The sequence below is a fragment of the Puma concolor genome, chromosome B2, assembly GCF_028749965.1.
Source record: "Puma concolor isolate L17-30 chromosome B2, mPumCon1.1.hap2, whole genome shotgun sequence".
NCBI classification, from domain to species: Eukaryota; Metazoa; Chordata; class Mammalia; order Carnivora; family Felidae; genus Puma; species Puma concolor.
Window position 1 is genome coordinate 38,394,083 of NC_141671.1, and position 11,058 is coordinate 38,405,140.

General features: G+C 53.1%; 1 protein-coding gene across 1 annotated transcript in view; it reads left to right on the forward strand.

The window, feature by feature from the left end:
* GLP1R (glucagon like peptide 1 receptor) overlaps window positions 1-8,710 on the forward strand; it is a 33,752-nt gene extending 25,042 nt beyond the window's left edge. The window contains exons 8-13 of the mRNA XM_086706758.1: window positions 1,628-1,688; window positions 2,246-2,315; window positions 2,439-2,527; window positions 2,851-2,989; window positions 3,894-3,935; window positions 8,435-8,710. Of these exons, the coding sequence (XP_086562884.1) occupies window positions 1,628-1,688; window positions 2,246-2,315; window positions 2,439-2,527; window positions 2,851-2,989; window positions 3,894-3,935; window positions 8,435-8,602 (569 nt within the window). The 3' untranslated portion in view covers window positions 8,603-8,710. The remainder of the gene's footprint in view (window positions 1-1,627; window positions 1,689-2,245; window positions 2,316-2,438; window positions 2,528-2,850; window positions 2,990-3,893; window positions 3,936-8,434) is intronic.
* Window positions 8,711-11,058: the final 2,348 nt, after the last annotated feature.

An 11,058-nucleotide genomic window follows, 5' to 3' on the forward strand; every position in this document is an offset into this window, starting at 1 on the left:
AAGCTACACATGCCTGTGCATGGCCCTGCCCACCACACACTCACATCTGTGTCCACACCTTAACACACACATTCTCACCTATACCCGACGCCCACATCTCCAACCCCGGGAGGGGCACCCACAGAGACAGGCATGGAGAGCTGGTGCAGAAAGCCACCGAAAGTGGTTGGCGTGGGCGTGGGTTGGCAGCCTTGCTCTCTAGTCCCACCTGAACCCTCCAGAGCTCCTCATTCATCTCCATCTGTCATGAGGATGGACAGTCCATTTGAATTCAGCAAACATATTGAGCCCTCAGGCTGAGCCGAGCCCTGAGGCTCTGAGAATGAGTGACGCTGTACCCTCAAGGAACTGGGAACCAGCTGGATGCGTTAGCTCCTGGTGCAGAGCAGATGACCCCACAACTTCACCGGTTAAAGCAGCAATTTCCTATTGCAGTTTCTATGGGCAGGAATCTGGTTTAACTTAGCTGCATGCCTCTGGCTCAAGGTCTCTAACAGAGATGCAGACACGCTGTTGGCTGGGGCTGCTGTCACAGCAAGTCTTCAGTCAGAGAATCCCTTGCAAACTCACAAGGTTGTTGGCAGGAAGTGCAGGTCCTTGCTACCTGTGGGCTAGGGGCCTCCATTCCTTGCCACAGGGGCCTCCACTGTCTGGGTGAGTGCCCTCATGACATGGCAACCAGCATCCCCCAGAGCAAGTGATCAGACTGAGAGAGAGCCCAAGACAAGCCTTTTTTAACCTTTTAACAGTCTTTTATAACCTGATCTCAGAAGTGACCTGCCATCGCTTCTGAGTACATTCTTGGTCACACAGACCAATCCCGATACAGCACAGCCTGTATGGTGGTGTAGATACCAGGAGGTGAGGGTCGCTGGGAAACTTCCTAGAGGCTGCCTGCCACACCACTTGAGTCTCAGTCAAGTGGAAAGTGTTACATTGGAGCTGTTGTTACCGTGGGCCACTGTGCCATTGGTTGGGCTGTTGGCATCAAGGATGGGGCCCCTGTCTGTACTCCAGGCTTCTGCCCAGCCACTTGTAGTGCATGCGGGTAGAGAACAGGTAGCTGGAGGGGCTTCTGGAGCCTGAAGGAGTTGACTGAGATGGGCACATGGGCAGCAGCAGGAGGAGAAGGGCATCAGTGGGTTGGCCTGCTCCACCTCATCTAGAATGTTCTTCCCACTCCATGGCCTTGTCCTCTGTTACTCTGGTGTCTGCATCCTCATGTCTCAGCCTGGACTTGGGGGCAAGCTCTCACAGTGTGCCTGGGATGGGGGGGACTGGTTAGGACAGATAGAGCCACAGTGTCTACGGACATACCACCCTGAACGCACCCGATCTCGTCTTATCTCAGATACAGCCACAGTGTGGTGCGATCCTCTCTCTGAGGAAGACTCCAGGGAGTTGGGCAGGGATGGGGGGTGGGGGCACGGAGGTGTTCCTGCCGCCTCCACTCCCCCAGGCTCCCAGACCATCCAAGTTCCAAACCTGCTAGAAAGTGGTTTTGGAGTCAGGTGAGGGAAAGGGCTGGAGGCGGGAGAGGCCTGGGTAAATAGAGGCCTCTGGGTGTGCATGGTGGTGGGTCAGGCCTGCCAGCCCTCTCCCCTCTCTGTTCCCCTCTCTCTTCTAGGTGTCCCCCTGCTGTTTGTTATCCCTTGGGGCATTGTCAAGTACCTCTATGAGGATGAAGGGTGAGTGTCCTGCTCCTGGGCATGGGTGTGCTGAGGTCCCCATCCTCAAACCCCCCTGGGATTCCCTGGCCCCTGGGGTACATGGCTACCACCTGTTGGGAGGATAAACCGAGGGATCAGGAGCTTAATTTATGAATTTAGTTCCTTAGTACCCCTTCCTTATCCCTTCCCGGGACTGGGTGATAACAAATGGTGCTGGGTCCATGGGGTATGCAATGACTTTTCTATAATAACTGTGAAATGTTCCTGCTATTTTGTGTATGATGCTAGGCATCATGACTGTTCGTTCACAAAGGGCTGTGTGTATCTCTCTGTGTGACCATGTATTTAGGTGTGTGTGTGTGTGTGTGTGTGTGTGTGTGTGTGTGTGTGTGTTTGTGGCTTGAAGGACTCTGCATGAGTCTATGGGACTGGGTAGCTCCTTGTGGCAGCATTTATGTGGCTCTGTGAGGGTCACTTTGCATGGCCACATGTGTTTGTGTGCCCCTGTACCTGCACTGTGAGCTGGGGGCTCTGTGTGTCCAACTGGGTACTTGTGTATTTCTCTTCCTCTCCAGCTGCTGGACCAGGAACTCAAACATGAATTACTGGCTCATTATCCGGCTGCCCATTCTCTTTGCCATTGGGGTGAGTGATGGTGTGGGGGTGGGAGTGGCAGTTCTGGCTGGACAGGTGTTGCTGGGGGAAGGCCTGGAAACAGGGGGGTGTTTTGAGGGGGCCTCCAGCCACTCCCTCCCATCTGCCCTGCAGGTGAACTTCCTCATCTTTGTCCGGGTCATCTGCATTGTGGTGTCCAAACTGAAAGCCAATCTCATGTGCAAGACGGACATCAAGTGCAGGTGATGTACCTGAGCTGGCTTTCATGGGCGCCCTTCACCCTTGCTTCCAGAATAGAGATCCTGGGGCTCAGAGCTTGGAACATCGCGTGACCTTCTTCTCCCACCTGGCCCAGGCCAGGACCCCAAGCCTTGCCCTTAGCCCTGGACCTGGGCATCTCCTGGGCTTCTGGGTGTCTTGACCTCTACTTCCTCCCCACCAGGCAGCCCATCCCAGCGTATTTGGGGTGGGAGAATGTCTGTCACTCAGGTGTGGGTTTGGGGCACAGAAAGGGGATACACGTCCATGGGAGAATTCCAGAATGATGTCTTCACCCCACCCCCAGACTTGCCAAGTCCACACTGACACTCATCCCCCTGCTGGGAACCCATGAGGTCGTCTTTGCCTTTGTGATGGATGAACATGCACGGGGGACGCTGCGCTTCATCAAGCTGTTCACAGAGCTCTCCTTCACCTCCTTCCAGGTGACCTCACGGCTGGGGGTCCTCACTTGCCAAGTGTCAGAGTGGGAGTGGGGCAGAGACCAGCCTGCACCATGCAGATGGGCGCCCTGAGGCCTCGGGGGAAAGTGGGCCATGCCCAGAGGGCTATGGGTGGAGTAGAGCCAGGGCTAAATCCGTGTCTAGCACCCAGGCCAGTCTTCTCTATACGCGCGTGGGACAAGAAACTTTCCCAGATGTAACTGTGGGCATCCAGCCTGGCATCATAACTGCCATCTACCAGGCTGTTTGTTACTGGGCACCAGGGGCTTTGCACACATCGTGCATTTAATCCTCATAGCATCCCAGGAGGTGGGCAGGATCATCCGATTTTACCAAGGAGGAAATTGATACTCAGAGATGTTGAAATAAGATTTTCCAGGTTATGTAGTTTCCAAAGTCAGAAACTCAACCTCCCCACTGGTATCAGATGATGCTGAGGGTGTATGAGTGTCACTGGGGGGTATAGATATATGAGAACCTGGTCTCAGCCCCTCAGGAGGCTTGTGGGAGGGCCACTGCATGTAAGCCCATGCATGTGCCCTTACACATATGTGCACACGCATGTAGATCACAGTTTGGGATTGCTGGGTCTGCTGAATGAACGGATGGAGCCATGGCAGGGGAAAATGGCCCACGATCAGAGATGGTATACTTTCTCGGGTCAGACTTCCTCAAGGAGAGGGTAGTTGAAGAGCCTCTCAGTATCTGAGCAAGGGGGCTTCTTGTTCCTCCAGCAAGGAAAGGAGAAGGAACCCACCACTCCAACTCTGGCTATGCCCAGTCTGAGGAGGTGGATATTGGGGCTGGGGCCCCAAGGAGCTTCAGGGTCTACCTACAGGGCGCCTCCCTCCTGCTTCCTCTCTGCTGATATGACTCTTGTTTCCAGGGGCTGATGGTGGCCATCTTGTACTGCTTTGTCAACAATGAGGTAAGCCTGAGAAGGGACGTGGGGACACTTGTGGGCTGCTACTGTTGGCTGTTCTAGAGTTGTCAGTGGTGGCTCCCATCAGTCTTTTCAGCGGAAACCCCCTATCCATCCCACTGGGCGCTAGAGCTGAGAAGGCATCTTGTCCATGTATTGTTTTCTATGCATGGATATCTCCTCCTCTCTCTCTCTCTCTCTCTCTCTCTCTCTCTCTCTCTCTCTCTCTCACACACACACACACACACATGTGGGCAGGCATACCCTAATGGATGTGAACTTGGGGAAGACCCAGCCTTGTGTTAAGGGGGTCCTGAATGAACAGGCGATGGTGATTGTTACAAGTTGATTCAACAGCAGACATGCCCAAGTCACATCCTTGGGGCTTTAATATTCACTATCTTATTTAATCGTCACTGCTTCCTCCCTCCCCACCCCACCCCCAAGAAAAAAATCTCTGCTAATCCCTATGGTTTTAATATTCCCATTTTTCACAATGAGATCATTGAAGATCAGAGAGAGTAGGAAACATGCCCCGGGTTTGGCCTAGAAGTGGTGGCAGAGATGGGATTCAAATGCATCCTAACAGAAAGAGGAAAGCGCCCACCCTGTGTGTGCAGGTGAGAGCCCCAGCCCGCCAATGGCCAAGGGGTGTGTTCTTCCTGTGGCTTTCAGGCTGTAGGGGTAGAAGAAGCGGGCTGTTGCTGAGTCCCACGTCCTCTCCTGCAGACCCTGCTGGACCATAGCCCTCCCCTGTCCGAGACAGTCAGCTCCTAGGCGGAGGGGGTGTCTGTGCCTGTGGTGCTGGGGAAGGCCCCTTCTGCTCAGGCACCCAGCTTTGTGCTGGAACAGAGTAGGAGCGATCCCCATCATCACTGGGTATCACAAATGCCACAGCACTGCACCCCATTGCTTTCAGAGGGGGAACAAATTATAGTACTGGACATGGCACCATAGGGGAAGTATTCACAAGAAGATTAACCCCAGCAGGGAAGAGGGAGTAGGAAACCCCCCACCTCAGAGTCTGGGGGACAAACTGAGGGCTCTGTTGACTCCATTCAGGCCCAGGTGAGGGTTTCTATCAGTGAGCTTTGGGCTCAGATGACCCATGAACCCTGCTCCTCAAAGACCCTGGCTCTCCTTGTGTGGCTTCTGTCACAGAGTCTGGTGTCCCAGAGTTCAGAGGGCTTAAGAGTCTGCATTAATGCATTAATTTACTTGTGCTGTGAGTGTGGAGGGCACAGGGTGGCTGTGGAGGGGACCTTGGTATTTCAGGATGCTGTGAGATGACTCAAAGAGCAGGAAAGATGCGGGACATGGGCTTTGGAGTCAGGTCTCTGCTCCCATCCAGGCCCCATTGCTTAGTGAGCTGTGTGACTTTGGGCAAGTTTTGAAACCTGTTTCCTCTTCTGCGAAATGGCGGTCATGATGCTTAGAGCATGTGGTGCTCCAAAAGGGAGGGAAACACTTCCTGAATGTTTACTTTGTGTAAGATGCCCACATGTTTTATTAAAGCCAGTCCTATGTAGCAGGTGTTATCCTCATTTTACAGATGAGAAAAGTAAGACTTGGCAAAATGAAACGAATAGCCCAGTTCCACAGCTAGAAGATGGGAGAGCTGGGGGCTGGGAGAGGTCTCCACTAACGCAGGGACTGGGAAGGGGAGGTAGAGCCAGGCTCAGCGTGGCCCATTAATGCCTTCTGGCTGTTCCTCTGGGCCAGTCTCAGAGGGCTGGCTAGGCTCCCTGTGGGGTGGGTGGGCCACGGAAGGAGAGGAGGCCGTTGTAGAGGACACTCATTTGTCCTACAGGCCCTTGATCCATGGTGGGGGAGGGGGTGGGGGACAGTAGGCTGTTCCAGCCCTGGTTCTCCCCCGCATCTGAGCCCTCACAAAGAACTTCCTAAAAAACTGAAGAAAATGTTGAGATATGAGGAACACAGGTGGCATTCCCTTCAGGAATGGTTCTCAGCCAGAGGGGTGATGCACTCCCTGGGCCTATGTTCTGCTGCTTTATGTCCCAAGGACAGGGACAGGGTGGCAGGTGTCCCTATGCACACTGGAGAGAGTGAGGCTCTTCTCTGCCCCTTCTCATCTTCTCGGTCCCCCGAGGTTCCCATTTCCCACTTCTCCCTCCTCTTCCCCAAAGCCATGCTGGCAGCACATGCTTGCCCCCAACACATGCACATGCGAGGCTTCCCCACCACTTCTATGGAGAGTCTCCCAGACCCTGGCCGAGTCTCCCCCTGACTCCATTCCTCAAAGCCTGTCACCCGTCACCTCCCCACTTTGTCTGCCCCCAGGTTGGCCCAGGGGGAGTGCACACATCCCACTCAGCCCCTTGGCAACTAACAACCCCTGAATCACCAGATCCCCAGCTGGCCTGTCCCCTCGGGCTCTCCCGGGCTTATGCTGTGGGATCCAGGACACCTGCTCAGACACTTGCCTTGTTTAAGGGCACTGCACAGTTCCTCAGAGACACCTCATGCCCTGGTTCCTCCAGGCACAAGAACAGACACATCACCATCACTGGGCCATAAAAACACCCCCGGCTCCTGGGCTGAGACCTCTGTCCACAAAAGCTGTTCTCCAGACCCCGGGTCGCCATGGCAATGCCAGGTACTTGTGACCCAAAGAGAAAAGATGGCCTGGACATCAGTCCTCCATCAGCTTCCAGGAGAGTAGGCATAGGGGAGGGGAGGCCGAGGAGTGGTTTTGCCATGGTTTGTGTCCTCTCGCCATGGCTCTGACTCAGGAGCCAGAATACTGGCCCCAGATCTGCCACTACCCAGTTGTGTGATGCGGGGCAGTCTCTTTACCTCTCCCCACCAGTGTAAACAGAAGTGAATGATCTGAACCCATTCATCCCAGATTCCAGAACCTGGAGCCTGGCCAGAGAGGACCTCAGAGGCAGGGGTGAGGGTAAACTTCATGTGTGAGGAAGTGCACCGCACTCAGCACTGGGAGGGGTGTCTGGGATTCATGTCCTCGCCTCTGGTGTTTCACTGTAATACCTCGGTAGCCGAAGGAGTTCCGTGTCAGATGCTCAGTTACTCACTCGCTCTTTCCTTCAGCGCATTTACAAAGCCTGCACGGAGGACTTACTGTATGCTGGGCACTGTACTAGGGTCCAGAGAACCCAGGTGAGGAAGGGGTGGCCCTGGCCCTCACGGTGCTCCCAGCTGAGTTGGGGGAGGAGACACACCAGGGACCAGCACGACCTAAAGAGTCGTGGAAGCCAGGGGGCCAGTGCTTAGGAGACCAACCTGGAGGTCAGCCCAGACCTAGGTGTGGACCCTGGCTGAGACTGAGGGAAATACTTAAATGCTCTGCACCTCAGTTTCTTCATCTTGAAGCAGGCAATAACAATGGAAGCTACTTCACAGGGTGGCTGAGAAAGTTAAGGAAAATAATCAGTGGAAAGTGCTGGGCATGTAGTAAGTGGCGCTTTTTTTTTTTTTTTTAAGCTTATTTTGAGAGAGAGAGGGAGTGCAAGCAGGGAAGGGGCAGAGAGAGAGAGAGAGAGAGAGAGAGAGAGAGAGAGAGAAAGAGAGAATCCCAAGCAGGCTCCGTGTGGAGCCCCACCTGGGGCTCTTATTCACCAACCAAACTATGAGATCATGAGCTGAGCTGAAACCAAGAGTCAGATGCTTAACTGATTGAGCCACCCAGGCACCCCTAAATGGTGGCTTTTAATGACAGTTGTCATTATGGGGGCATAACACAGGCTCAGGAAAAGTGCTGATGGAGGCAGAAAGGGCACCATGTGTCAGCACTTTTAGAAGCCCCAGTCCCGTCCCATTCCCTGCTGGTGTCCATGAAACTGCTTCGTTCCCTGAGGTGGCTTCCCACACATGTGCCTCGGTTCACCATCCCTCCCCCTCCCTCCCCAGTGAAGGACTGTGAGACAAGATTGCTTCACAAGCAGAGGCCGCATCAGCCTGGGGTGTCCCCATCCCACCTGTCAGCACACTCGCCACAACCGCTCAGCCAGGCAGCGAGCTGGCACGCCGCAGGGTGGTCACAGATTGTGTCTGCTCTGCCCCCTCCCGCACCCAAGCCTGGGCCCCGTGACGCTGCCCAGGAGACCAGGCGCATCCTGGCAGGCTGGCTCGGGCCGTCTCGGCTCCGCTGTGCGCTGAAGTCCGATTCTCCCCCTCCTCGTCTTCTCCTTCCCGTCTCCCGCATTTCTCTCGCTCTTGTTATCTTCCGCTGAATAAGACTGTGATGGATTGTGAAAGGTACTGAGCTGAGTCACAGAGTTTAGAGATGGAGGAGACCAATTAGATCATCAAGCTCATCTCTCTCCTGAGGAAAGGCAGAAAATAGGAGACAACAATAAACAATTTTATTGGGATATTAATTTAGGTGCCCGAAGGCCTTGACTTGTGTCTCTTAATATAATGCAGTGGATTTTTTTCCCTTCCCTGCTAATGTAATAATGGGGCCATTTTGTGGGCAGTTGGTTTGCATGATGGCTTTTGTTTCCCTCCTTTTCCCACGGAAGGTCCAGATGGAGTTTCGGAGGAGCTGGGAGCGCTGGCGGCTCAAGCACTTGCACATCCAGAGGGACAGCAGCATGAAGCCCCTCAAGTGTCCCACCAGTAGCCTGACCAGCGGGGGCACGGTGGGCAGCAGTGTGTATGCAGCCTCCTGCCAGGCCTCCTGCAGCTAAGCCCCCCAGCCCCTACCCTTCCTGTGGTCTCGCTGCTGGCTGGGTGGCCACCCCGGGTGGGAGAGACCCTGCCGGGGCTGGGGAAGGGAGGGACACACGCACACACCCATTCCTGCTTTCCCTTCCCAAACCCATCAGGCAGGCAATGGGCAGTGCCTCCTGGGACCCGTGGCTACATTTCCTCCGTGGAGAAACAGCCTACTAATTTGATCACTATGGCAGGAGAGAAAAAATGTTGCTAAAATGAGGAAGATTTCTTCCCGTTAAGCCACTAGGTCCCTGGGGTTCCCCAAGACAGAGCAGCAAATCAGCCCCAGACTTGCACTCAAGGTCAGTGGCTTATTAGTGGGATTGGGCTTGCAAGAGGAGGTGGTTCTGAAAGAGGCTCACATAACCTCAGCCAAGCAGAGCTTAGGGAACATGAGCCAAGTCTGCTGGCCTCCAGTTAGGTCACCATTGCCACCCCCCACTGCCTCCTCATTAAGGGGCACTGTTCACATTGCTTGTTCATCTCGCTCCCTCATCTCGCCACCTCGCCTTTGGGGGCCTTTGGTTGGGCCACTGGCAGCTGTTTCTAGAAGTGTTGACAATGAACACTGAGAAGGTGCCTGATGGTTTCCTTCACTGGTGCCCACTTCTCCCGTGGGTGTTTGACCTGCTTTGGTGGCTGCTCCCACTATGTCCAGGGAACCAGGGCAAGTCCACTGCTGAGGAGCCCAGCTCTTGGCATGAACTCTGAATTCTATTCTAGAGTTGCTCCAGAATCCTCTAGGGTTCAACTAGGGAACTTTAGGAATATTTGCACTGGGGGCTACAGTGTACCTGCAACTGTCGGGAACCCAGAAGGCCGAGAGCTTTACTTCCACCTCTCCATGGAAATGCTTTTTATTTGTGACCAGATTATGGGAGTTTGGGGGTGCCCTCTAACTTTAAGAGATGTGACCAAAAAGAGACTTCTGGGGAAACTACCTGTCGCCACTGTTACCATGGAGGCAGTCTTCCCCTATCCTTGGTTTCTTCCCCCTTGAAATTCTCCCGCTTGGAAGCCTGTATATATACTTAATGCATTTTTCTTTATTGCTGTGAATAGTCTGCATGTGCAAGTGTGCAATTCTGACTCCTCCCACCTGATGGAAAAAAGAACTAAATCATTGTGATTGTGGTATTTTTGGAGGGAGTGGGGTAGTTGATTTGACTCACCCACATTTTGAGCTAATCAATGTTTTCCCTGCCTCTAGTTTGATCCCATAAATAATGACAGGCAGCAGACAGGCTAGAGAGGATAAACCTATCAGTCCTGCCCCAGCCACGGTGAGAGGGCAGACCTGTAGCAGCACCACGGAGACCCAGACAAAAGGGAAACAGCCATCCAAGGGAGTTTGTGGATGCAAAGGAAGTTTCCAGAGCAGGAGAAAACTCTTAGGAGTCCCGACCTCCTGGGAAGGCAGAGAGAGAAGCTTCGGATGAATTCCTTTATGAGTCCATCTCTCCCTCCTTCCCCTTTTTAAGTGGTGGGGGACCCTCCCCAAAGCCTTGCACCAGACATATTTTCCTGTGCCTCTCAGAGAGCCATGTGATGTATGGGGAAAATAATAATGGGACATAAAACACATCAAGCAGAAAATTTCTTATACTTCAGCTTCAGTGAAGTGTTGTGTCTATGTTAATGGGGAAGTTGAACCTCAGGCTAAAGATGAATTGTGCAGACTGGCTCCTGGAGAAAATGTAGAGAAGTGGGGGACGGGAGCACCCCTGCTTCCCCAGAATAAGGGAAGATTTTCCAACAGGCACCACTCCTTGGCTTTGTTTTTGGAGTGGGTAGAGGGGAGATGAGCACTGGTGAATTGATGTGGGGTATGGCTCTGGCACAAGTGTTTCAGTTCTGGGTAAACTGGAAGATTTTGAGAATCATTAATACACTGCACAACAACAAAAAAAGAGCCAGATTGATAAAACCTGAGAGAAACAAATTGTTAAGGGGAGAAATTGTAGGGAGAAAGTATTTAGTTAGGCACCAGGGAAGCTCAGATAATTTGGTTTAAACTGTAAGTAGAGTTCTTTTCCCAACTGGTACTGGTGTTTCCTGATTTCAAAAGGCTCCTCAAACCCCATGCTCCAAGCCTTGTAACACTGAGGAACTGTTTCCTTTGTAGATACATATTAGATACTGAAGAACTATCTTCTTTGCTCCAAGACCCACACTATTAATATTCATTTGATTGGCAGTGAACTCCCTCTAAACAATTTTTGAGCTCTCCTAAGCCAAATATATCTCTAATAGAGCTGGGAACTATCACATGCAATGTACTCCCAAATTCCACCAGCTGTTTACATGCATGTTGCCATAAGTGTGGAGCTTTTGCTCTGCACACTCTTATCTGCCTCTGTCCTGGGGGTACTATAGCTGACTGGCGGGGGTTGGGGGGGGGTGTGGGGGTGATGTATCAGCTGTGCAG